This window comes from Anabas testudineus, chromosome 9 (genome assembly GCF_900324465.2).
Source record: "Anabas testudineus chromosome 9, fAnaTes1.2, whole genome shotgun sequence".
In the NCBI taxonomy this organism is placed as follows: Eukaryota; Metazoa; Chordata; class Actinopteri; order Anabantiformes; family Anabantidae; genus Anabas; species Anabas testudineus.
In genome coordinates this window covers 21,210,644-21,237,188 of record NC_046618.1, presented here as the reverse complement: position 1 = coordinate 21,237,188, position 26,545 = coordinate 21,210,644, and the positions used below count along the sequence as shown (strand labels likewise).

Here is a 26,545-nt window from a genome sequence, read left to right as displayed (position 1 = left end):
CAATTGATCCTTTGGAAGCAAAGATACCTGATGGATCACAACTTGATAGTATGTGGTTGGGCAGAAAATGACGATATATTATTATTATTATTATTATTGTTATTATTATTATTATTATTATTATTATTATTATTATTATGACAGTGAAGACACTATGAAAAATCTTACAGTGCTTTGCTTTCCCTCACCCATCCTGCTGTTCAGATCTGATCTCATAATGAATAAGAATCAATCATGACGATTGTTGGTCACGATCAGTTGTATGTTGCCGTGTGCAGCAACTTGAGCAGCATTTGGTTGTACAGCTGACGTCAGCATTAGTAGGTGGTGTTTTAGTGACATTTAGCTGCTGTTCTCTGGAGGATTAGTTGTAACTGTCTTTGCCTTTTGGTGCAGCAGTTCTTTTCAACTCATTAAAACCAGGCAGCAAACCGCTTGAAAAATAAGTTGCTATGGGTTATTTGTAAAATGTCTCCTGCATTTGTCCAAACAATTGTCCAAAATAAATTCTCTGACTTTGAAAATGATAAAGATTTGAGTTAGTAACTAACTCTTGTAGCTTAATTATCATAATTATGCAGCAACAGATAGTTTGACATCTTTTAAAAAACCACAGCAGTTCTGTAACATCTGCCATCATCGAGGGCGCCACTGTGGGAATAATGGGTTTTTATCCTTGACAATTTAATTGTATGGTAAGATGGTAGTTTAAGCATTAGTATATGTACTTTTATTGTCAAATTAATCTATCTGAACATCTTAAGTGTCTAAAATCTGTGTTCAGCCCTGTACAATATATTGCTCAGGAGAATTGGGAAACTTTATTTGTAAAAGGCAACGGGACGACAAAGTCTATTTTTGTTTAATCTATTGAGTTGCATACTTAAATATATTTCATCATGTTAAGACAGAAATCATACATGAACTAATTTCCAAAATGTTCACAGGCAACTAGAAATGTAAAAAGTCACAACCACAGTGGTATTTGTGAATGGTGGGTTCGCTGTAATTGTAGAGTTGTACCCAACTCTACTGCATTGTTTCCATTAAGAAATGGAGAGAATGTGACTAAGAAGCTGCACAGCAAGAGTAGCGTGAGGAGTGTGTGTCAGCTGGGGGGACCTGGGTTTTGTTAATGAGACCAAAAACTGTACTTTTGGTGAGTGGTTTTGGTTCTGATGGAGGTCGGTCTTTTTCCAGAAGGAACTGAGTCAGGGTGGGAGGGTTTGCCCGTAATCCTCCCCGAACGCTTTCAACATGGCAGATTTAATTAGCTGCACCAAGTTTTGCCTCTAATCGTTAGCTGATGATGTAGTTGTACTTTTTGTTCCCCTCAGGAAAATCCCACCTGGCCATCGTTCAGAAGGTGAACAACGAGGGGGAGGGAGATCCTTTCTACGAAGTGCTGGGGTTGGTCACCCTTGAAGATGTGATTGAAGAGATAATTAAGTCAGAGATTCTGGATGAATCTGACATGTACAGTGAGTCTAACTTTTGTTTTTCTCTTCATATTAATTTATTAATCTACTTTAATCTCAGGGTTGATTATTTTAGTGCTCATAGTTGTTAAATGTAAATTATTATACTATTAAGTGTCAAACAATGATCAGAAGTGGCTCCTGTTGCTGTGCAGAACTGCTAAGCTGATTTTAATGTGCACCTTTTTTTGTGTGTATAGTGTATATTTTATAATAAACAGCTTTGTCGCCTGTGTGTGTGTGTGTGTGTCTCCTCAGTTGATAACCGCACCAGGAAACGGGTGGCGCCCAATAAGAATAAGAGAGACTTCTCAGCCTTCAAACATGAGAGTGAGTCCAAAGTGAAGATCTCTCCTCAGCTGCTGTTGGCAGCCCATCGCTTCCTGGCTACAGGTGGGAAATAGACTGATGAACTCATGCACACACAGACCCACACAGTCACTTATTCCAACGCTACTTACAGTACTGAACACAGCCAGTGGAGCTGTGAGCCAAGTGTATATTTGAACATATGTCTTTGTTATGCAGCCACAACACGATGTTAGTAAGAGATTTATTCTCTCCTCTTGGCATCTGACGAACAAGGCAGCTCCATACTTGCAGTGAAGACGTTGAAATGCGTTTGTTAATTTGGAAGAACTTAAGATGCACGCTGCGCGTGTCAGCTTACGCCTGCCACGACAAGAAGGCTTCTCTGCCAGCTGGATGTGATACCATCCATAGCTACAAATCTAATCTGTCTGGTTAACTGGTGTTAGCGGTTATGCTCTGCCAGGAGCTAACTAGCTGCTGCTAGCATGATGCAGCACTTTCTTACATCACAGAAAGGTTGTGAACTTATTAACACAGCATGTAAACTGGAATGACAGTAGTTTGTTTGCCATTTAGATGATGAATTACAGCATTAGTCATATGTGTGTGCTTCAGCTCTCACTACATATTGCATAGGGTTTTGTTTGCAGGGTAGATTGTTCCTTTGTTTTCAGTTTGGGTGGGGACCAGAAGTGATTTCAACATCCAGTGCTGCAACAGTTGAGAAATACATGTAAAACAACTGTGTTTCTCCATGAAAACTGCACATGAATCATCACTACTGTACACATGTTGGTGTTAGGCAGAGCATTAATCCACCAGTGTGTATTGATGGTGAAGATTTAGAACAGAATGCACGTTTTTATGGGCTCAAAATAGCAAAGTTTCATAATTGACCAATCAGTATGCAAACATAATCCTCAGATTAATGTGTGTAAGTCTTATTAGTCTGTGCAAAACAGTGTTGGCATGTTCATCCTAATTTCAGAGCCTAATGTTACATGTCCATGTTGTATTTTTGTCCAACTAAGAGTCCAAAATCCAAAGATAATTGGTGCAATCATGTGACAAACAGCAAATTAATGAGTTGGAAAAATGACTGAAACACTGATTTTAAAAATACTTTATTAATAATTTATTAGTTATTATTCTGCATGTTTTCTCATTAATGAATCATCTCATTTTGTTCCTCTCATCCATTACTTCCTCTTAAAAAACAATTAGAATCAAGTCTTTTTTTATGATGAAGATGTTAACAAAAAGAATAATACAAGAAATCAAAGGAAGTAAAAATAATTACAAGTCTAATTATTTGATTTCTGATTCGGATTCACAGTGTTAAATTTCAATTTCTGTTGTGTTGAGGATGAATTCAGGTCTGTGGTGGGCTTTAACATATTTTCAGTTCATTTTCCTCCATTTTTTCTGAAACATATTTGACCTTCATTCCACTTTTTGAGCTTTTTAGTTGATGTTCAGCAATAAAACCTGTAGCATCATTTTAGACAATATACATCTGTCAGACTAATGTATGATGATGAACCAGGTGAAATTTAATGACACTGATAAGAGTTAAAATAGTAAAGGGGTTGGTGCACGTTTATGTGAAACCGGATTGAACTCTGACCACGTATTATGGTTTTATGTTGCAGTGCAGTAAAACATCTTAAGATTCCACTAAACGTAAACGTCTCTCTCTGTGTCTCTTCCTGCAGAGGTGAGCTTGTTCAGTCCATCTCAGATCTCAGACAAGGTGCTGCTGCGAATCCTGCGCCATCCTGATGTGATCCAGGAAATCAAGTTCATCGAAAGCGACAAACGCTCGCCCCATCACTACATCTACCAGAGGGGCAAACCTGTCGACTACTTTGTTCTCATCCTGCAGGTACGCAATGATAAACAGCACTGTAGCTCGTTTAGCGTGTTTAATCTTCCAGTTGGGCATGGGTCACGGGTTGTAATGTGGATGTTCAGATGTACTATATGTTGTTAGTGATCACTGCAGGATGTTTCGTCCATGTTGGCTTAAGTAGTAGTGAAGAAAAGAGGAAAGAGTAATTGCAGTAACATGATCTTGACATGTAGAAGAAACATAATTAGCAGTTTGTCAGTCTCTTGTGGACGTGCAGTGATTGCATGTCTTTTAAAAACCAGGTACATACTGTGTGTGTAACAGCCCTCTGACTCACTGTGATGAACACATGCCGCCTTCTAAATGCCACCCTCCCATTGCTTCAGCCTGGATAAAAGCTGTGCAGTCCGGATTAGGAGGCTGATCGTCCACACACACACACACACACACACACACACACACACACACACACACACACACACACACTTTTCCTTCCTTGCATCTTTTCCTCTCGTCTCCACCTCCCTCTCTTCTTCTCTTCTCCACCTGTCAAGTCGTCCCCTCACCAAGTGTATGTGGAGCTTAGCGGGGTTGAGCGACTGCCTTGTTTTTAAATGTGGCTTTAACCTGCAGCCTGTGACAGATGGTGGTAGGCGTTGCAGGCAGCAGCGACCCGACAGGGGTCCTGAAACTGTTGATAAAGCAGAGTGTAACTGTTTGCTTTTAATTTGTGCGGACGTGTGTTTACAGCATTGTAAATTACTGAGTCACCGAACAAGAGCTACGTAACAAAAACAGAATCATCTTTCAATAACAGTTTTGACTGTCCATGAAGTCATTAAATGAAATCATGTAATCGTAGTTTTCTAAAGTTGGATGAGATAAAAGGAGTTTTCAGCCTCTCAAGGCCCTAAATGGGTGTTCAGTGTGTTCAAATAGTTGCCCAGTCACAAACTAAAAGTCATTTATTCATGTATGTGACAGAGTTTGGATTTAAAACTATATTTTTAAGAAAAGCATAGGTTTAAAGTTTTGGGGACATGATTAAAGTAGTTTGAAATGTGTGTTTCTCTGCACTGCTCTGCGTGGTTGACTTAAATCTGTTGTAAGTAGGGGATATAACATATAATAAATCAGTAATTTGCAGGTCCAACAGTGTTTACTACACAGTCTGCAAAGATGTTATCAGACAAGAACAGACATCTCTGACTCATTCCTCCCTGCTGCCACCTCATGACAAGCGAAGCTCTTTGTGCTTCTCCTGGATACAGAGGTCTGGTCAACCATAAAAAACTAAATTTTAAAACAGGCAAGAAACACAAATTTCTAACTGACTTAGAGTTTGGTATTTAGATCTAAATTAGAAAGGTGGGTGCATGTGAAAAGATTCAAATCCCGGATTTCACCAACTTGTGTTTTGACCAAGTTCGTTACAGACGAGATGCGGTATGCTGCTCACATTGATGATGCACCAGCAGGAATTAATTTTCATGAATGCATAGTATGTTGGCAGAGTCACGTAGTCAGACAGAGAGTAATGAAGACCAGACAGGCGGTAAAAGGTAAAAACTAATTGCTGAATGAATCATTAGTTTAATCAGGTTAATTACATTACGATCCTGCTCATATTCTGTTTGTACCGCAATTAAGCCCAAGCACATCTTTTTCTACTGCTGAAGGGACAATTAAGACATTTACTTGACCTGACTTTTACAGTGTTAACTTTGTTAACTTTATTTGAACCTGATGTCTCTTGCATGCGATTAAGTGCATACAGAAAATGGCTTTCTTTAACGGTGAATCTCTTCCTCCCTTGTGTTCGCTTAACTGTCAGTCACCTGTCAATACACTAATCCCAAACACACACATATACACTCACATCACCCTGAGGTTCTCCGCCTCCCTCTCAATGTTCACACACTGTAAATGCACAAAAATCACTATCGCTGCTTTTACGCTCTGTGTACATGTACACGTGTGCTCAAATCCCCCACGGTGGGAAAATTGTGCTTCATTGTCTTAATCTCCCTTATTCACACACATTTATTTCCCACATGTTGATTATGTCATTGTCCCCAAACAGTCATTACCCTGGGTTCTGTAATCTCTGGATCTATTTCATCTTTCTCCCCCCCTACACTTGTCTTGGTGTTTTTTCCCCATGGGAGGGCGAATATTAAGGCTTTTGTGGAGACCCCACATGTGGTATAATCTTTTTCTTTTGGGGTGGGAAGGGCATTTAGTGCCAACGTGCCATGGAGGGAAATTTCCACCGCTGTTTTGTGAATAGAAAAATACCCCCGCAGTGAATAGTTCTGCGTAATAAATGTGTCTGAGTGGAAAAGTTGTTTACTCAAAATGCTGTTTATGCTTTGCTTTCTGTCGATGCAAGTTTCTTAGATCGAATTCCAGTAAAACTGGAAGGATTGCAGGATGCAGAGATGGTTGTTTTAAACAGCGTATTGATCTCAACAGATCTGCTAGGTAGGGTGGAGTTACTGTTGGAGTAGAAGGAGCAGGTGCCTCTTTGCTCCATGAAAACCAAACCTCCAAAGCTTCTGCTGCTTCTGCAGTGCTGACTAACACATCTGTCCAAATTGGGGTGAGATCTGGTTATTGCAGAGGCCATAGCATATGATTCACATCATTTTCATACTTATCCAACTGCTCAGTGATTCAGTGCGCTCGCCCACTTTCCAAGAACATGGTGAACGGTGACTCATCCGACCATATTGCTTTATTTCCAGTCGTCCTTCACCATATTCTTGACAAGTGGGCGAGTGCATGCGGGGCATGAACACTGTACGGTCCTGAATGTTTGACCCCTAGAGCGAGGGAATGCAGTGGCCCACAGCATTAATATCCTGATGGGAGTGGTCTGTTTTAGGGTGACGCTGCCCTTAACTATTTTATGTTCAAATCACAATGACATGGTAATGAAAAACTGAAGAAGGGGGCGCCCGCTTTGTGCGCCTCATTTAGATTGTGCACACACAGGTTCCTTTCACGTTTGCTTTAAGGAACTTGGTGCCATGTTTCCATGTGGCCACATACACATACCCCTAAGTGTATGTAAGTATTAACAGGATCACATCTGAGGGATGTGTTTTAATTAGCTTCCATAGCTTTACACAGTAACTTTTACTGACTGCAGCAAATTAACAGCCACTGGTTTCACACAGTGCGTGTGAACCGCAGCCTTTTGTGGCTCCAGTGGGAGCTGTACGACTGCTGATAAACGTCTTCAGAGTCATGTGAGTCGGTGTCGACTGTGGCTGAAGACTTCAGGTTGGAAAATGAAACAACTCTCATGGTGTGAAGTAACAAAGAAGCTGCTTGATGCTAGCTGCCCGAGGGTTGTGGTTCAAGTAACGCAGTGATTGCTGGGAGGCGTCTGTGGCGGTCAGAACCAGACCAGAGCAGAACAACAGTAGCAGCAACTGTGGAGCGTGTGTGGCTTACTTTACCTGCTAATCTGTACTGTTAGCATAATGTGTCTGTGTACATGAGAACTAAAAACCTCCGATGCAGATAATTCCCTCCTTTTATAGTAGTGATCCTTGCTGTCTGCAGAGAAGCAGTTTGTTTATGAGCAGCGTGATTCATGTGTCTGTAAAGATGCTCTACGATTCTCACAGCACACAGTGGTGGTAGAGGTAGAGGTTTCAAGTCTGGATTAAAGGAAGGAGTGATGTTTACCCTCTGTACTGTGACGCTGTATTGTGCAAGACTTCATGGTAATAATTCAATTTTTGAGGAATCTCGTGTATTTCTTTGATTCACAGATTAGTTATGTAGTTTTTAATACGATTATCCGATGGTTTAACTTAACTTAAAGTGAACATTGAACTACAAATAAATGTATAAATGTTGCTCTGTAAATATAAGATGAGTAAATAAATCGTTGCTTACATGTTCTCCATATCAATTTAAAAGGAGATGCTATGCTGATGTTGTCCTTACAGTTTAAATTCTTGTACCAATTAATTTTCTTTATCTGGTGGGCGATCGTTTAAACACTGTTTTTGGAGGCACATTCCAACATAATTACGTCAGAACATATTTGTGAGCATGTCTTCCTGTTGTGGACACGAGCTGGGAAAATATCCGTCCTGTGAGAATCAGAATATTCCTCGACTTAAAAGGAGGCAGATTTAACGAGAGTGTGACTTCACACTATTGACATTTGAGCGTTGACACTGACTCACATGGTAACATCCCGCTGAACAAATCTGGCTTGTGTGTGTGTGTGTAAGTGACTCAGTGACTTTTCAAAAACTGTTCAGTTTGACATCGGCCATTAACTGAAGTCAGCAGTTCATTTTATGACTAGAACACATGGTCACAAACCACTAAACACCGAGGCTGTGAGGAGGGCCCCCTACTGGCGTCTCTATAAGTTATTAACGAGCCTGTGATAGACCTCGGCAGGGGCTCATCACAGTTTCACACACACAGAGTGGGCAGGATTGTATGGGTTTCTATTAGTCATTTTAACTCTGAACTGTGTTCACACACAGTGACTTGCCCTTTTCCTGCACTCAGAGCGAGGCCCTTTCTAAAACTTAAATCCTTCCTTTAGTTTAGTGTCTTTAATAACCGTTCATTTTCTCGATAACTAGCTCCTACTTTAGTGACGTAAGGGCTTAACTCCAATTTGTTAACAAGCATCCTTAATTAGAAAATCAGGTTTATATGATCACTCACTCAAGGTCATAAAAAAGGGAGTGCTTTAAAAACTGCTGGGTGAACATACATCTGTACCTCTGTATACAAGAAAAATTAAAAGTTAAACCATGTGTTAATTATCTATGTTTACATATATCATTGCCCTAATATTAGGGTCAGATCTTCTTCCATGTTACAGTTATAATCAAATTTTACTAACAACACACAAATCATTGTTGTTCTTGTCTATATTAAATATATGTGCAATTAAAATGGACTCTGAAGTGAATGCAGCCTTTCTTATTCATTTTAATGTGTACATGTAGGGGTGACAGGCTCCATGTTGACAGGTGTAATATGTAGTGTATGCTTGGTAAGTGTTGTACTCCTGCAGTTTACCTCATGATTGTCACGACCTAAGCGTGGTCGCAGCAGTAGCTGTGGACTGTCCAGTAACAGTTTTCACTCTTTCCCGATCTGTTTCCTAATCCACTGTCGTCTTCAACCACCTTACATCGTCATGTGCCACCGCCTGTTTGAAGCAGGTTTTTATTGCAGCAGATCCACTTTCCCGGACCCTCCACTGAGGGTCCCTTTACTGATAAAAGCCCAGTGTGGGTGCAGTACATTGGTGTAAACTCTACTGTCAGTGCAGATCTGGAAAATCAGGTCCGACTGGAGCACGGCAGGCTTTACACCTCTCGCTCCTGTCCCCTGCCTCCCCCTGTTTCTATTCTTTCTCTCCTCCCTCCCCCATGCCCCCCTTTAAATTAAGCACCAGCTGTGCGTGAGCGCAGATGGCTATGAACCGCCCCGAAGTCAGCCCTCCGCGTGCTCACGAGGCATGTGTGACTTTTTTTGAGCATCTGTACATATTGCATAAAATATTTGCCCCTAGGTGATGCTCACATATGTTGGGAGCTGATTAACATCTCAGAGTTTTGCTTTAAGGGTCAAATGAAGAGGTAAGCTATGGGGGTGGAAGCTGGAAAGTTGCAGTGACTGGCTATCAGCAGTTAGCGTAGTCCTTGAGCAAGGCATTTGACCTCTGATTACTCAGAGGTGAAAGGTAGAAACCTGTGGTTGTGCTGAGCAGCTGTGAGTATGAGCGGCTGGATGACTATGGAGAAATTAGTTTTCACTTTCTGCTCAGCAGCAGAGAACACAGTAGTCATGTTTGAACGAGGGAGGAGATACACTGCATCCAGCAATGAATACATTAATATTTATATTTACCCGGATTCGTCTCGTTACATGCCTAAAGGTCTGTGGTGCATTCTTTTTTTTTTTTTTTACCTGTATACACGTGATTAAATCAATCTTTTATGTCTTTAAGAACAACCATAAAAAACTCACAGTGCTAGTGGAAAAAGTATGTGAACCATTGGAAGCTAGAGGCCATTCTGTTGTAGACTGGTTCTGGTATTTTGGGTCATGACAAATTAATGCACTTATGCCACCGTATAATCAAATAAATTTATATGACTGTCATTACTGGTGCAGTTAAACATCTACTAAACCACAACTATATCCTGAGTCTCCAAATAATTATAAACCAGTCTCTAAGTTTCCATCCTGTCCAATAGTTTAGTTGAACAATCATCTAAAATATCCAGTAAACAGCTAAATCTGCTCAGAACTGATCATCATGAGAGAAATAAATCAGCAGACTAGTGTGCTTTGATAGCTGCAGCTGCCATAGATGATTTTAGTTCTGATCAGTGTTGGACATTGGTTGTGAAACAGTTGCTGGAGCTGTTGATGCTTTTTTATGATCCGTGAGTGTGGAAATATGCTTCTAAACGTCTGTCTGTTGATTTTATGTGCAGTCCAGTAAAACAAACACAAACGCTTTTAAAATCATCTGTATTCATTTTAGGACTTTACTCTGTTTGTGCTTGTTCCAACACTATGTGAAACTAACACTGAGTGATGTGTTAACTTGAGATGTAATGGGTTTTATGGCTTCACTGTGGAAATATTCTTCATGTTTTGTCAATCATTTAAAGTAAATGTGCTCACGTCCTCGCCTGACACCTTAAGACGCCTTAAAACTGTTAATTTGAATTCAAGTCATATAGTTTTTAGGATCTCCTGACAGCACAGTGTGACTTTGTGAAACAGACCCACGCTGTCGGCTTAAACTCTGCAGAGTCTAAGTCTTGTCCCTGAAGCAGGTGTCCTCTTAGCTGCAGCACAGACCCAACACTGTCTTGTTTGCCCTTTGTTTTTTTTGTGTAGTATTTCATTTTACCACCTGTTCTGCTTTCATCAGCCCAGTCTCTATGTGTGTGTCTGTGTGTGTGGCGATGGACTGAAGGAGGGATGACTCTGTGGATTAACTGTGCTGTGTTGTTGCTGCAGTTCACACATTCCAGCGGACCGATTTGTGCCAACTCTCTGCATCAACACAGAGGCCTCCTTAACCCCCGTCTGTCCTTCCCTTTGTGTATCTGCAGTAATTTCTCCATCCCTCTGCTGAGTTTCATTTCACAGAAACACAAGCTCCTTTCTGTTCATTTGCACCACGTCTTCCCTCTGCACACCGAACGGTTTAAGGGTCTAATCAAAGCCAAAGTAAACATGCTTCTTCCCTCTAATGATGCAGAGACTCTGCAGAGGACAGTCACTAGTAAATGCTGGATGTCACCTTGTTTTGACCTGTGATTGTACTGCCCTCCGCAGGCCAATCAGTGTCATTTTTTAGATAAATTAAACGAATAAAAGTCAGTTGTTAAGGCTGCATCAGTAATCATCCAGCCCGGTCAGTAAAGCTATTGTTGATAGAGCGAAATTTATTATGCAACTATTTTAATTGAAGCAAAATTGCCAAATAAATGCTGGTGTGAGGTCATTAAGGGATTAAAGTTCTTCTCTTTTTTCAGCTATTTTGATAACTCATTAATTGTTTTAGTAGATATTTGGAGCAAAATTCCGCGTTTTCATTTAAAACTGTGCAAATAACAAACGCAAATGTGATGATTTGCTGGTTGAAGAGTAAATCCAATGTGTAATTAAATGTATGTCATTTGTTGATACTGTGACGGTTGTAATTTCTTGCAAATCATCTGTGTTTGTTAGGGCCGGGTGGAAGTGGAAGCTGGTAATGAGAACATGAAGTTTGAGACTGGACCTTTCTCTTACTATGGTGTCATGGCCCTAAGTGCTCCCACACTAGGTGAGTCCGAAACATCCCTTTTTTTCTCCTTTAAATTCAGTTCTATCAATTCTGTTATGATTAAATCAGCTTTTGTAGTGTAATATATCAGGTTTATATACTTTTACTGCCATCTAGTGGTAAAATGTAAAAAAATAAGTAATGACAGAATCATGTAGAGCCAGAAAATGATGGTTAATTAATTAGTTTAGATAAATATTTAAAGGAAATTAATAGTTTGTTGCAATAAAGGGACTCAAAAATATAGCTTTTTATTGCTGTTTTAAGGCAGTGTCATTAACTTAACTTCTTTTGCACAACACATGTTTCTGTTAATGCTGCCTGAGGTGCCCTCAGCATGTATTATCATTCTGCATGTACTGTATTCAAAATGTCTCATTAAAGGTGGCGTACACTTAAAATAACCAGTGCAGCTGTTGGTCCTCAGTACATAAAGGATGTTAAGAGGCAGATTAAGCCTAGCACTCATAGGGGACAGCAGAGAGAAAGGCCAAGTTATAAAAGCAGAGATTGAGCTCTCGCAGTCAAACAGCGTCATCTGGTGGACTATTTTATATTATTACTTATTATGTCTCTGGAAATAGCAGCCTCATTTGACCCTTGAAAAATCTGACATCTGAGATAATATCAGAGACAGTTTACAATGTTTTTCTTTGACACGTGGCACCACGTGACTAAACTTTTATCTGATAAACATGTAGTAGATATTGAGCAGCTGCTCTGCGTGTAGCTTAGCACATACACACTTCTCTAACATGTCGTCATGCATTCTCAATGACCTTTGTAGAGAACAGTGATTAAGGTTTGGAGTCGACTTTTTCCCGTTTTCAGTACTCGGCAGGGCTCATGTGCTGTCGGGCGGAAGTGGAATAAGTTGGTTTCTACAATCAGTTTGACCTTGAACTACTCTCTTCCCTCTTCCTCTCTCTTACTTTCTCTTCCGTTCTTAAGTCAATCTAAACTTTTTTTTCTCTGTCAGTTCTGCTCACTTTGTGTTTGTTGTTGACATTCAGCTGTTAGCTTGTCTCTCTGCTGTCCATGGGCTGCTCAGTGCTTTCACTCAACTCACATTTTCAAGCTGTTCTTCTCTTGTTTTTTATTTATTTTTTGTCTACTATCCTAATGCTGGGATCAGACCAAAAGATGTCGGTCTGTTAGGGGTTCGAAATGGACAAAATCAGAGACACAGATGTGGAAAAACACCTTGAACCCGACATGCACAAGATGAATAGACCCGAGGATAATTAAACCCAATTCAATCGGACTCAGATGGAGAAGTTTATGCACTCTGATTATGAACATGTATGGCATAGAAATACTGGGCTTTCAGTTTATCAGAAAGACAGTACAACATACTGTACATCTTCAATGATAAGAAGATTAGATAATTAATTTAGTGGTGCTGAATGAAGTTAAAATGCCTTGTAATTTGCTAAGCCCAAGGCCTTTTAACATTTCCCTTAGTGACTGATTGACTACAGCTGGTAAAGTAGTTTCTGTGTCATTACCATTAACAACTCCACTCATTGGTTTGACCAACATTGGGAAAAACAAGGGCTGAGAAAGTGGGTGGTACATTATCACAAGTCAGGAATGTCTCAAAGAGCCCTTTCTGTAGATGCAAAGGTCATCAGTTCAAACAGTCCCACATACCTGTAAAGAGGTTTAGCCACTTTCCAAGGCCTTGAAGAAGACCCAAACTTTCACCCTCAGCTTAGAGGATTCTGATGGTCAGGAACAACCCATGAACTGCCATGGCCTGAACTTAAAGCTGCTGGGACACCAGTGTTACTGTCTACAGACAAGTGGGTTTAACATGGCCGTGAACTTAAAGGATTTTATGGTCAGAAGAAAGAAAGACTACGTTGTTAATGACCAGATGTATTTTTGGAGGGGTAATGGTGATGTATTGAACCCCAAGAACTCTCATGGTGGTAGCAGCATCATGCTCTGGGGCTGTTTTGCTGCCAGGGGATCTGATGGATTATACAATGTGGATGGGATATTGAAGAATGAGGATTTTGTCAGAATACATCCTCAAACCATCTACTGGTACTAAACTGACTAAACCTTAAATACAAATATGTGTTGTAACAGGACAAAAACCCCACACACATAAATGCTGGTTGTGTAATGGATAATGTAGCTTTTTGGAATGGCCTTCCCAAAGTCCTGTTATTTAGGAAAACGTCTTATATGACTATTGGTGTAAAGATATTTAAGATTAGACAGTTTAGTTTGGCTTGACAAATACAGAAAACCTGTTATTGTATTGAGGATGAGTGCTGTTGGGTTCATGGTGTCCATAAGTGATGTGAAGTAATTACAGTAACCTATGTCACAGTGACGACCTGAAAAAACAAACATTGTCTCATCCCACCATTTCTCTTTTCTGTGCGGTTACAGTTTCAGATGCTTCAGGTAAAAACAGAAGCAGCTCAGTAACCAGGACTGCATAGAAAAAACGCACTTCACCTATAAACACAGTAATTTGGCTTTGTTCTGGGGGTTGGAGCAGAGTTTCTCAGTTTTATTGCATGTTCTCAACCAGTCTGGAACCATTTCTTTCTCTCTGTCTCCCACTGTGTCACTGTCTGACTCTCACTTCCTCCTTCCCCTTCCCTCCCATCAAATACCTCTTCTCAGTGGCTGCACCTCGTCCTCGTCACCTCTCCTTTAAGAGGTTTTCTCTGTTCTCTCGGGTGCCAGGTAAACCTCGGCATGTCTGGGCCACTTTAACACCAGAGATGGGTGGGGCTCTGAGGGTGGGCTTGGGTATTGATTTCCAAGGTGGCTTTGAAAAGTCCCTGTACCAGTTGACTTAGAAGTTTGTTAAAGGGTAAATCCACACCTAATTACAGAGGGCAAAAAAAATCCTTTGGGTCAAACGATGCATTATGGGTTGCACTTTTTTCAGTCAGTGGTGTCCATGTGATGCAGTGTAGATTTACCCTTTGAGGACAGCAAAGAGGCAAAAGATGGCAGCTGTTTTTTGGGGAAATAATCTCTTTGTTCAACTCTAACAACCTCATTTACTCCTGGTTTTATTGCGTCAGTTGCAAAGAGCTTTTACAGAGCAGTTGTGTAGGTGTTGGACAGCATTCAAATTACTGCTCAGACTCCAGTAGAAGGATAAACTACTTAGTTTCATCAGTCAAGTGTTTACTCTCAACCAATTTGTTGTGTTTGTGAGCTGTGAATTACACACAGATAGTGTAACGTTGACCTTTACTTTAGAGACGTGAAACAGGCACAGATTCTATTCAGCGTTGAACAAAGAGTTTATCTACCAAAATGTCAGCACAGTTCTTCCACTGTTAGGACACTTAGGGGGCAGACTGATCGCATGGCACCTCTAAGATGAAATGGAGATGGATGGGACAACATCATGAGACACACAGATGGGACTTGAAACATCTGGAGGGTTTAAGCTGTCCACTTATTGCAGCATCAATTTGGAGTGCATCTGAATAGCTTCAGGTGGTTTATTCATCCCTGTAAATCAGTATTTAGGTGAAGGATCACTGTAGAAATTCAAAAAAATGGGCTTACTGTTGTCCTATCCCTCATGTTCCCAGCGTAGTATAAAACCTAGTTGTGCTTAATTAATAGTCACTAACTGCTGGAATAGATTGTAGAGTTTTAGAGCAAACAAGTAGTTTTAAAAACTCTTAATCACAAATGCTCAATTCCAACTTTACTCTCACTACCTGCTCAGTCTTGTTACTATGTTTTTGTTAAGTATTTTCATTTTAAGATGTGCAGTGAGTGTAGGAGTGAGGATTTCTGTTTGGAATTGAGTCCCATCACTAATTAACCTTAATTTTACAAATACTAACTTGCTCTACGAGCACCAGGCCACATGTAGACGTTTGGTTGCTTGTTATTCTTAAAGATCCAGTGGGAAACATTTGTAGTTTCTACACTAGCAAATCACAGAAATAACAGTAAAAGTAAGTGAACTACCGGTATTTAAAATGTCCTTTTTTCTGCATAAATTAATAATTAAGTATTTGAAAGCAATTATAACTTAAAAAAGTTAGATATATGCCATTTAACATCAGCCTACATTAGTAAACACTGGCATTAAAAGTGTTAAACGTTTAAGTTATCAGGTGCACATTTGGGTCACGGACAAGACAAACTAAGCAATAAACTAAACATTTGCATCATGAACTGACTGACATGTTACGTAAACACTTTCGATTTGTATTATGTGAGCTAGTGATGAGGTGGTTGATGTTTGACTTCTTTAAAAACACAAATTAAGTCACTGCTTGTGTGGAATTTTCACGACTGACTGTCAGACAGAAAAAGTGCTGCTGTGAAACAAAGGGTGTGTACAGAACAATGGTCATGAGTTTGTGGTTTGAATGGATGTTAAAATCCAACATTAGCTCATGCTTTAAGACTCCACTTCTCTCTCGTGCTCTTACACATTTATTTTCACATTCTTTTAGATGATACTACTGCTGATATAAACCCCATTTGAACCTGCACTGCACCTTGTGCTCCTGAGGTCATCTACTGATCTGTGTTTGCGTCATAGAGCCATTAATTTTTGAGTGGCTTTGAAACAGTAGTGTCAAGTCTGTAGTGATAAATAGTGTTTTGTATTTTATGTATGAATGCGTTCCTTTTTTTAAAATGTATCTGTAACACTCATTTCTGTCCTGCTAAAAGGAGCTGTAAATAAAAAGTTGTCTGTGTGTGTGTGTGTGTGCGCAGAGTTTCGTTCGCCGTCCCACCTCAGCGGGTTGAACCGAACGGCATCTCTGAGCGGAGCGGACCGGACCGGAGAGTCTCTGTCCGTCAGTGGCAGCAACAGCCAGCTGAACAACAGCATCCCTGCACATCAGTACACACCAGACTTCTACGTTCGAGCCCTCAGTGACCTGCAGTTTGTTAAGGTTGGTCATACACTTTAATCTTGATAGAATAAGTATTGGAGTATAAACCACATACAGTAGGTGTCCTAATGCTACTGTTTAGTAAAACAGACGTAAACAAGAATTACACTGACTAACAGAAAAAAATGATGATTTCAACTCTCACAGATCATGATTGTTGGAGCTAGCAGCTTGTTTCATTGATTTATTGCAAAAAGAAGCAAACCACGCCGTGTACAGGTCCCTGGTCTATCACAAAGGACAACCACATAATAATATGCAGGACAAACACACATCTAATTCATCTGGGTGCTGAGTCTAAACAATGACATAATGCCATTTGTAGCTGATGACGTCTGTGGCGTCTCGAAACGTTGTCAAGTCTTGTCTTTGTACTTTTGTCAGATCAATAAAGGTTCAAGCAAATTGACAATTAACAAGAACCAAGAACCAAGATTTTATGCAGGTTTGTAGTTTGACCTCCACTGTTGAAGACCCAGATATATTAGCTGGTGGAGACCAAAACAGAGCTAAAAGAGTTTGTTTTCACCGTTTGTTCATTGTGTGGCTATTAATGATAATATTTCTCTGGCACAGTTTTTTATTGACTAGAAGAACTGAAAATGCCATGAAAAGTCAGTGTTACGTTCACAGCTTGTTTACGCTGCCTCCAAATGGCCTAAGCATCTGTTACCCAATCAGGTTTAAAGGTTTTTTGTCATTTCTGCTTCTCCACGTCAGATCACACGAGCTCAGTATCAGAACGGCCTGATGGCGTCTCGTCTGGACAGCACGCCTCAGTCTCCAGAGAGCGGCCACAACACAGTCCGCCTGGATCAAACCACTTCCCCCGCCACAGCCAACACCACTATCATGGACCTGGCTGCAGACTTCACCCCAACAGAGAACGGACCGGACGAGACAACGCTTCTCCTCAACGAGCAGAACTCACCGCACACGGCAAACCATCACAGCCAGCTGGAAAACAACATTTGACACACACGCACACATCCTCATGCTGAGTAGATGAGTGAGTGTTTATGTGTGCTTCAGCCGTGGCGCAGCTGCTAAGGCCCAAAGAGACAAGCCATGTGTATGCATATTGTGTAAATATGCAAGAATTAAACCAAACACACACACACAGACACAGACACACACACACATACCAAAGTGTATTGCAGAAATTTGCCTCATCCGGTTTGTCATCATACGCAGACTCACCACAAACACTCATGTAGTTTATTGCAAGCAAAGGATTTCGGCGTGTGTGTATGTGTCTGCTCACATGCTCCTTACGTATTGCCTGAAGACAGAGAAGGACCTGCTTGTCTGGAACAGAAAGCTCCTCCCTCTCTCACCCGTAACGTTCTTGGAGTTCAGAGCCAATTTGCAGGATTCTTCCTGTGTGTGCGTTTGTTTCCAATCCAGTGTCCCTTATCAGAGACTCAGGGAGACTCCACCCTCCTCCACGACCTCCCGACATGCAGCATAAACATGCAGTTATGGTTTGAAACCTGCGAACCAACCAGCCACCCTGTCGCCGCATGTGTAGCATCCTGTGTACCATCGCACATCACTCATACAGCTAGAAAACAAAGACGACCCAAGCATGTCAGCGGAGTTCAAACAAATTAATATATGTTCCGTAGAAGTGGATAGTGAGATATTTATTGATGAATCCTGTGTGAGACGGACACACAAGACTCCTCCGGAGTCTTTTTCTGTTTTGTGTTTTTTTTTAGTTGGGGGAGAGAGGGTTTGGGGTGGATTTCTATAAATATATATATAAATATACTTTACTTGTTTCCAGGATAGAAGCAGAAAGTAGCAGAGCCTTTATCCCAGAGTTGTTAAGAGATTCAGCACCGATAGACAGCCAGTCTGTATCCTGATGAAGACAATCAACGTGATTATACTGAATGTGTTCGATTAAATGTTTAGAGCGTGTTAGCTGTGCCTCTCAACCAGCCTCGTCTCTGTAAAATCTTCCCCACGCCTCGATGACGGGGTTCGGATGGATCAGGTCGTGTGGGAATAACACAGATGCAGTTGTTTGAGAGCTCAGAGACTTGGGAAGTTCTTTCCTTCTTTAGAAAAGTCGCGGGGTTGACAATGTGTGAGCGTTTGCGTACGTGCACGTGACCAAAAATATCCATCGCTACACTTGGTGGAAACCAAAAGAGGGAAGCTTGATTAGTTCCTTGAAAATACTTTAAAAGATATCTGAAACTCTATTTATTTAGTTTAATGAGTGTGTGTACATGTGTATGTATATATATATTCTTTTGTGGATGACAGGGCAAGACATTTTATTTTGCCCTTTTTTGTGAGATTTTTAAGTGTTAAATGTTTTGTTTTGTTTTGTTTTTTTGTTAGATTTTGTGTTTTTAAAAAATCTAATCTAGGAGTCACTCTTACTGAACAGCAACGTAAACATGTTTTCATTTCTGTGGCGAAACACAACGATCAGCCCTGGCATCAACCATATTTTCTTTTTTCAAGGGCGGGGGCAGATGTTTTGTGATTATTATTAAAAATGCACATTTTCCAGAGACCTGCACACACTCCACTTATACTTCACTACACCTTAAGAAGATATTTTAAAGGCAAAGTCCCAAAACCCTCACATTTTGTGTCGTTTGGTGGATTTTTCTTTACGGGGTTCTGTAAAGTATGGCCACAGTGGTATTTCATTGATTTTTTTAAACCAGGTTTTTCTTTTTAACATTGAGAAGAAACTCTTTCCGTACTTTATGTGCAGATTTCCTCCTGTACATAGCAGGAAGTTTGTGGTAGAGAGTGATTACCACACATGACTACATATACACATTGTACAGATTTATTTAATTTTTGCTGCTGTCGGGGTTAGGTTCAATATCACTAGTGTTTTTTTTTTTTAAACCCTAAAACACATAAATACTGTTGAATCTAACTGACTCCCATTCATTCTCTAAATATTGTGAAAAGCAATTCTGGGAAATCTTGTCGACAACACAGCCTGAACAGTATAATTCAAACACTCAAATTGAGATCATGACAAATGGAACAAATGGAAATTTCTGAGTATGTATTTTTCCTCCATTTACCGTCACTGCTTTACCAAGATCAACAACATAACATTCACATGCTGTCTACACTACACTGGAATTTTGATTTCAGTTTTCTTTCTAATGAAATTTTATGATTTTCTGATTCGTCATAGTTCAGTAAAGTTTAAATGTCACAAGTGTTTATGAATAGACCAAGAAAATGTACATACTTACTGTACATTTGAAGCAGGCATCAGTGTCTAAGAATAGTCGATGATAGTCGAAAAAGAGCAAGTAGATATCTTTTTTATAAATTGTCCTTTTATGAGACATATTTCTGCCAAAGACAAAAGTGATGATGACATAAATAATAATTAGACTGAATGTTTTATGGGCTGGTGCTGTGGTACAGTATGCCAGATGTTTGTCAGGGTAACAGAGATTCGTCTTTTGCAGCTTATTGAAGCCAGTTAATGTAACTGAAGGCTGTTATTTTTTTAAACCTCTAAATTGTTCATAATTACACTAACGATATTTCAGTGTGGATCTCCATGACACTAAACATACAGCAGACTGGACTCTTTAGTAATGTTGTTGAAGGAGTTAAACATCTGAGGTCAAAGTGAAGGATGGAGAATCTTTAGCAAATACGATCTAAATAAAAATAAATGCCCTATTTTTTGGTATCTACTGGTAAACATTATTTATATTATTGTTACAAGCAAAGGAGTTTGTGATGTAGAAATATTTATACCGGTGTGTAGGTTGTTGTACAGCAAAATAAAGAAAAGACAACTGTGCTAAACGGCACTGTATTGTGCCGTTTAGCAGCAGAGGACTCTTTACGTCATTAGACTAATCACTAAATCTGTCATTTGAAATTCAGGAGGTTCGTTTACCAAATACTTTCTAAAGGTAAAATAAATTTGAAACATCAGCTATGCTACTAGCAAAACCTAAACCTAAACGACCTGCAGCGAAACAAACCCAAAATGTTAGTGTAAAGGATTTATTTCATTTTAAAAAGCTGATTTTCAGTTTATTGTGTAATCCAGCAGTAGGTTTCTTGCTCGCTGGGCCTAAAGTCGAGTATTTTCACTAGCTAGCAATAAGAGGCCCTGGCTTGTGGGCTCTGTGGAGATACCGGATTAAAATATTTCCTAGTTTCAGGTATAACTGTGGACGTCTGAGTTCATGAAAAAGTCTAACTAAAGTTTTGACAATCACTAAAAGATGTATGGTACAATTACATTTAGGATCCAGTTGAGTAGTTGATGCTGTTATTTTACAGCAGCATGTTTAATCGTCTTTTCTGAGAAAGTCACAGTTAAAGTGAATCCACCGCTTCGCTCCACTTGCTCGTCTCTTCTGAGAATCTCTTTATTTCTAGAAAATGCTTTTTTTAACCACTCAGAGTGAAGAAAGTTAAAAAAAAACCCAGATTCATCAGTGAGTAACCGTAGAAGCACTTTAATAAGGAAAGCAGTATTTTTCCGCTGGTTTTCTTTGCTCTGTCACAATCCTGTGACAACACCAGGGTTTCACAATCAAACGCCGCATTTCTTAAATTACACTGTCATGTTTCTGTGAAGCTTAAGGAACTCGTAGATTCACTTTATGTGTTGCCTTTACTATTCTTCAATGAGTGTACTGTTTTTTTTTTTTGTGTTCATTCCTGAATTATAACAAACACGCACTCCCATTTCAAAGAACAGTTTTTGTTCATTTTATAGATATTTATGGCTGAGGTTCTTAAAATGTGCAGTTTTTTTTATGCCAGTGTTTAAATTGTACAGGGTTTGGTTTCAGGATGTTTGTGTGAGCGCCTGTGCATCAGGTCTGGCTATTCTTTTGTACCTCAGACTCGCTGTCAGTGAACGACCTCGTGTTGTTTATTACTATTTTTATTTTTAAATTTGCCATAAATTTGATTTGGGAACTGATTAAACGGAGCGGATGAAGTTCAGGGGGGAAAATAAACTGATTGTCCCTCAGTCTTTCTGGCATGGTTTCACTTAAAAACAGAGAAATAGAGTTGTAAATGTTGTTTTATAATTTCTGTCTTAATGAGTTTTGAATATGAAGAAAGTTATTAATAAACCTGAGATATATTTCTCTATGGACCTTTAGTGATTGTCTTGGTTTCTCTGTACGACCTCTCTTTATTTTGCAATAATGTACAGTACATGCACAGACAGAGTGGTGTCTCTTGATATACTTGAGTTGGCAGTTTATTAGGTAAACCTAGCTAAAACCTACTAGACTACATTAATTACTGTACAAACCAACTGAGTGTATGCACATGAGCAAACGAGCACAAAATAAAAACACAAAGAATTAATACAGTCATTTGTTATTAGTATTATTACATTTAAAACTTTTAATAACCCTACACCCCCTCACAGACCAAATAATCAATGATCTGACCTAATATTATTATTAAGAGCTGTGAGTGCTTGAACATGACCATCATGACCATGTTTACAGTACTACAAATAGATATTATAGTACAGGAGATGTTGTATAGTCACTAAAATCAGGCATCTCTGTGATTCCAACACAGTTTTTATATTGTTTTTGACAAAATCCTAAAATTAAAGCTGACACTACAATTTAACTACGTCACAGTTTCACTTCATCTATTGTGGTTATATAAAGAGGCGAAATGTGTCCAAACGATGCTCGACTGTCAATGTGTCAAGAACTCTTGTCAACAAAGAAAAAATAAAACAATGCATGACAATAACAAAAATCTATTTTACTAATCAATTATTAAACAAGTATATGTCTTACTTATTGAAGTATTCACTTTTCTACGTTTGTCTCCTCTTATCCTGATGTTGTGTAATCTCCTTGAAGCTGTATTTGCTCACCTGGGAATTGTTCCAGGTATTATCTGGTCTTAAATCTTACTAACAAGCATGACGCATAAATTATGTCTGGGGTTTATTGCTACCAGTGCTGGCAGGTGTGTACAAGGAAATATTCTGCAGTTTTGGTAAATGGGTTGAATTTTGACCTGGAGGACATCCCAGAGCTGTTTGTCTTTGCATCACTGGGAATCTTGTATGTCAGGTTGTGCAATCCCTACGAACCCCTATCTCCAGCTAGTACAAGCTGGTATAAGAGAGAATTGGTGGTGACGTACATAATTGTTATTACTCCTCAGACATTTCCCAGTATGTCTCCTGGTTGTCTGCTCATCTATCCATCTGTCTGTTACAATCTTATGAAAATCTGAGAAACGACTTTCCTCAGCTTTGACACTAATCTTCACTTGGACTTATGGTCAAACTGTAATTATAAACAAACTGAGGATATGAGTCAGAGACAGTCATGTGTGCAGTTGACTGAGTGCAGTGTATCACAGTAATTCATTGTATTCATCTATTGATGTGACATGCAAAGCCCACAGTGCTGACTCTGTGGACGATCGTGTACAAATATGTATCTTCAGCAGACATGAAGCTGAAGCAGTCTAACTCAAATCAAGCGGATGTCCTCCCACGTTAAAATCTTTCCCCCCTTGTGTTTTCATAGTGTCTTCAAGTGCTTCTTTGTTATAAATAGAGGGAAATGTGCACTGGAAACTCAGCAACTTTGAAAAATATCCACATCATGGGACTAATTTGGAAGTTTGAATCCTTTTATTGTCTTCAGAGAAACATTTATACACAGTTTTACTTCCTGTTCATACTTCACAATTTTGAATTAAGAGGCTTGGACGGGGTGCAGAGTGGAGTTGTTGATCAGGTGGGTTGATGTAACGATTAATACTGACCCATCAGCTTTTACTGCTTTTGAAAGACGACTGACGTATACTCTGTATGGTGCCTGAAAAATTGTGAATTCATCCTTTAAGAGCATGATTGTTTGAATAGAGTGTAGTGTGTAACGTGGTTTTGTTTAATATAGGCAAAATCTTGTTTTAGATTTTGTATGACTGGTATTTACCCAAAGGGAAATGAAAGATGAAAGAAGCTATATGCTTGAACAACTTAAAAACTGTAATGTCCTATTTTAGCAAAGATACCTTGAAAAATTAAAATGACCTAATAAACTATGTAATATAGCCTTTTAAAATATCAGTTACTCCATTGAGTCATTTAAAATTTTGCCCACTTCCTCTATTTATTTGAAGAAAATCACTGTTAGGATGTGAAAGTGCTGCTCCAAAGAAGCCCTGAAACCGTGAAGCGAAGAGAATAAACAGGAGCGAGCAGGATGGATGAATCATTGCTCGTTACACCCTCCAGTAATATCACATCAGGAAAGACACGTACTTCTGGAAGATCAGACGTGGTAATGAAAACAAGGCAGGAGCGATGATTCAACTTTTTTATTGCGACACAACAAATCAAATGTTAATGGTCATAAAATAAACACTTAAAAATTACATTATGCCTGTCTGTTGCTCCAACCTACTAATATTGTAAATACTGTCGGATTTGTGTGTCTCAAACTGTACTTGTACGAAGAGTAACATATAAATTATGTCACTATGTTATCAATTATGGCATCAGTCAGTTAAATTTCTTGGATATTAATCTGGTCAGTTAAGTAACAGAGGAGGTTTTTGATCAGTTTCAGCTTCTTGGGTGTTAATGACATTAACAACAGATGAACTAGAGGGGCAACAATGAAACGAGCCCCCAAAACAGGAATGGTTTTACAGGTGGAGGCCGCTGACATTTTTTCTCTCCTCATCTTCTCTGACAGTTTTTTCACTAGTTTTGCATTTGGCTCGGGTCAGTGTCTCCCAGCACAGTGTCAAGAGCACAGAGAAGATTCAAGGAGACAGGCAGTTACTCTAGGAGAGCTGGACAGGGTAGAAGAAAGTCCTTAATCCAACAACAGGACCGGCATCTGCTCCTTTGTGCATGAGCACTGTCCGAGCCCTACAAAAAAAAAAAGACGTCCAGTAGGTCCCTGGTGGGACTGTCTCTAACCAAAAAATCAGAAACAGACTTGTTTCCGTGGAGCTTGATTAGCATTTGCCGTAAAACACTAGTATTGGGAGGTCTGCCACTGGGCCTCTGTGTGTTTCACAGATGAGAGCAGGTTCACCCTGAACACATGAGACAGATGTGAACAGGTCTGGAGAACATTACCTGCCTGTTACATCATTCAGCATGACCTGGTGGGTCAGGGGAGACATCTCAATGGAGGGACACACATTTAATTTTAATCATTTATCAGTAGCTTTTACCCAAGGCGACTTATAAGTGAGGAACAAGGCAAGAAAACAAAATCTAAGTCAAGGAGAAAAAACATCAAAGCAAAGTGCTATCAACAAGTGTTTCTGTTTCAAGAGATGTAAGTACAAGTGTAAAGGAAGTGTAAAGGAAAATGAGGAAGAGTTCTGTTTTCAGCAGTTTTTTAAATATAGAAAGTGAGGTGGCTGAGTGTGCAGAGTTTGGCAGCTCATTCCACCATCATGGGTTCACTGAGATGAAGAGTTTTCTTTGGAAAAGGGAGGTGGGGTTGGGGTTGAGTTGAGATAAGTTGCAGTTTTAGAGTTGATCACTCTGTAGGCAAGAGAGGCAAGAGAGCTTTGAACTTCATCTTTGCAGCCACAGGAAGCCAATGCTAAGATCTGAAGAGCGGTGTGACATGAGACCTTTTTGGTTGATTGACACAGACCTCTACAGGCTGGATAACAACACCAGTGTCATTAGGTATTGGGATGAAATCCTTGGTCCCACTGTCAGACCCTACACTGGTGCAGTGGGTCTTAGGTTCCTCCTGGTGACAACAATGCACTGCCTCATGTGGTGAGAGTATGTTGGCAGTTCCTGGAGGATGAAGGAATTGATACCATTGACTGACCCCCACGCTCTCCTTACCTAAATCCAGAAATCACCTCTGGGACATTATGCTTTGGTCCATCCAGTGCTGCCAGGTTGCACCTCAGACTGTCGGGGAGCTCAGTGATACCTTGCAACAGATCTGGGAAGAGATACCCCTGAGCATTATGCTTTATCTCATTAGGAACATGCCCCGACGTTGTCAGGCATGCATACAGGTATGTGGGGGTAATACAAAGTACTAGTACAGAATACTATTCTAAGTTGCTGGAATGAAATGTTGTGAAATGGACTAACCTGCTGCATCATTTTTCCACTTTAATTTTTAGCCCTCTGTAGGTTGATAATTTTAATTTCCATCAAACGGCATCCTTTCACACCTAACATATCACCCAGATTGTATAAGTATAAATATTCAGCATGATTATGTTTTTAAATATGTATGTAAGATACTTTCGATTTTGGATTCTGTGGTGAAAATAGAGTAAAGTTAATTCAACAATAACCACAAAAAACTTCAGAACGTCAGGTTAAGACATGCAGAGCTGAATATATAGCACTGAGCAGCCTTGTTACCTTAAGGCATTGATTTGTCTGATTTCAGATACATCAAAGAAAAATAGTTTAGTCTGTCTAACTTTTCTGATCATGTATAAAATGTAATGTGTTTACTGTGTTTTTTGTTTTTTTTAAGCAGTCTATGTTTATAACATAATAATATCATAATGTTAATACCACAACATCTAATTCGACTGCACAAGTTAGCACAAATTCAGTGCCCCTCCGTCTTAGTATTGACGTCGTGTCTGCCTTAAGCTAAACAGACAGGAAGTAAAGCAACAGGGGCTCAGCCAATGTTGTGCAATGTTGAAAACACTGTGTTTAACAATATTAAATATTTTTGATGGACTCGCAATGGAAATCACTGTGCGACTTCATGAACTATGAAAAGATTTTAAATCCATATAAATCCTTACTTTCCTCTCTTTATAACAACGAGATATTATTATTATTATTTGTCTCATTTCTTCTATCTGTACAGAAACCAAAGGGTAGAAACATCCTTGAGCAATTTTACAGGCATTATACTGAACCACTTCTTGGCCACATGTAGTCCCATCTTTTGCAATCCTTAACCAACCAAACACTTCGCAAAGCTTCTTACTGAGATCTAAAGGTGCTGGTTGGTGAATTTTGCTTCTATTGCCAACGTGAGGGTAGCCTTCATGCAAGGCTCTGACAGTGCACTTGTACACAAATGCAATTATATTCATTAATAGACAAAATCTTTTTAGGCAGATAATGGCCAAAGAAATAATAATATAAATAAAT

The 26,545-nt window shown here is 39.6% G+C and overlaps 1 protein-coding gene across 1 annotated transcript in view; it reads left to right on the top strand.

Annotated features, from left to right (window-relative positions):
- LOC113150386 (metal transporter CNNM4) overlaps positions 1 to 21,535 on the top strand; it is a 32,713-nt gene extending 11,178 nt beyond the window's left edge. Inside the window, exons 2-7 of the mRNA XM_026342861.1 lie at positions 1,338 to 1,481; positions 1,737 to 1,871; positions 3,506 to 3,675; positions 11,392 to 11,488; positions 16,217 to 16,398; positions 17,119 to 21,535. Of these exons, the coding sequence (XP_026198646.1) occupies positions 1,338 to 1,481; positions 1,737 to 1,871; positions 3,506 to 3,675; positions 11,392 to 11,488; positions 16,217 to 16,398; positions 17,119 to 17,373 (983 nt within the window). The 3' untranslated portion in view covers positions 17,374 to 21,535. The remainder of the gene's footprint in view (positions 1 to 1,337; positions 1,482 to 1,736; positions 1,872 to 3,505; positions 3,676 to 11,391; positions 11,489 to 16,216; positions 16,399 to 17,118) is intronic.
- The last annotated feature ends 5,010 nt before the right edge of the window (positions 21,536 to 26,545 follow it).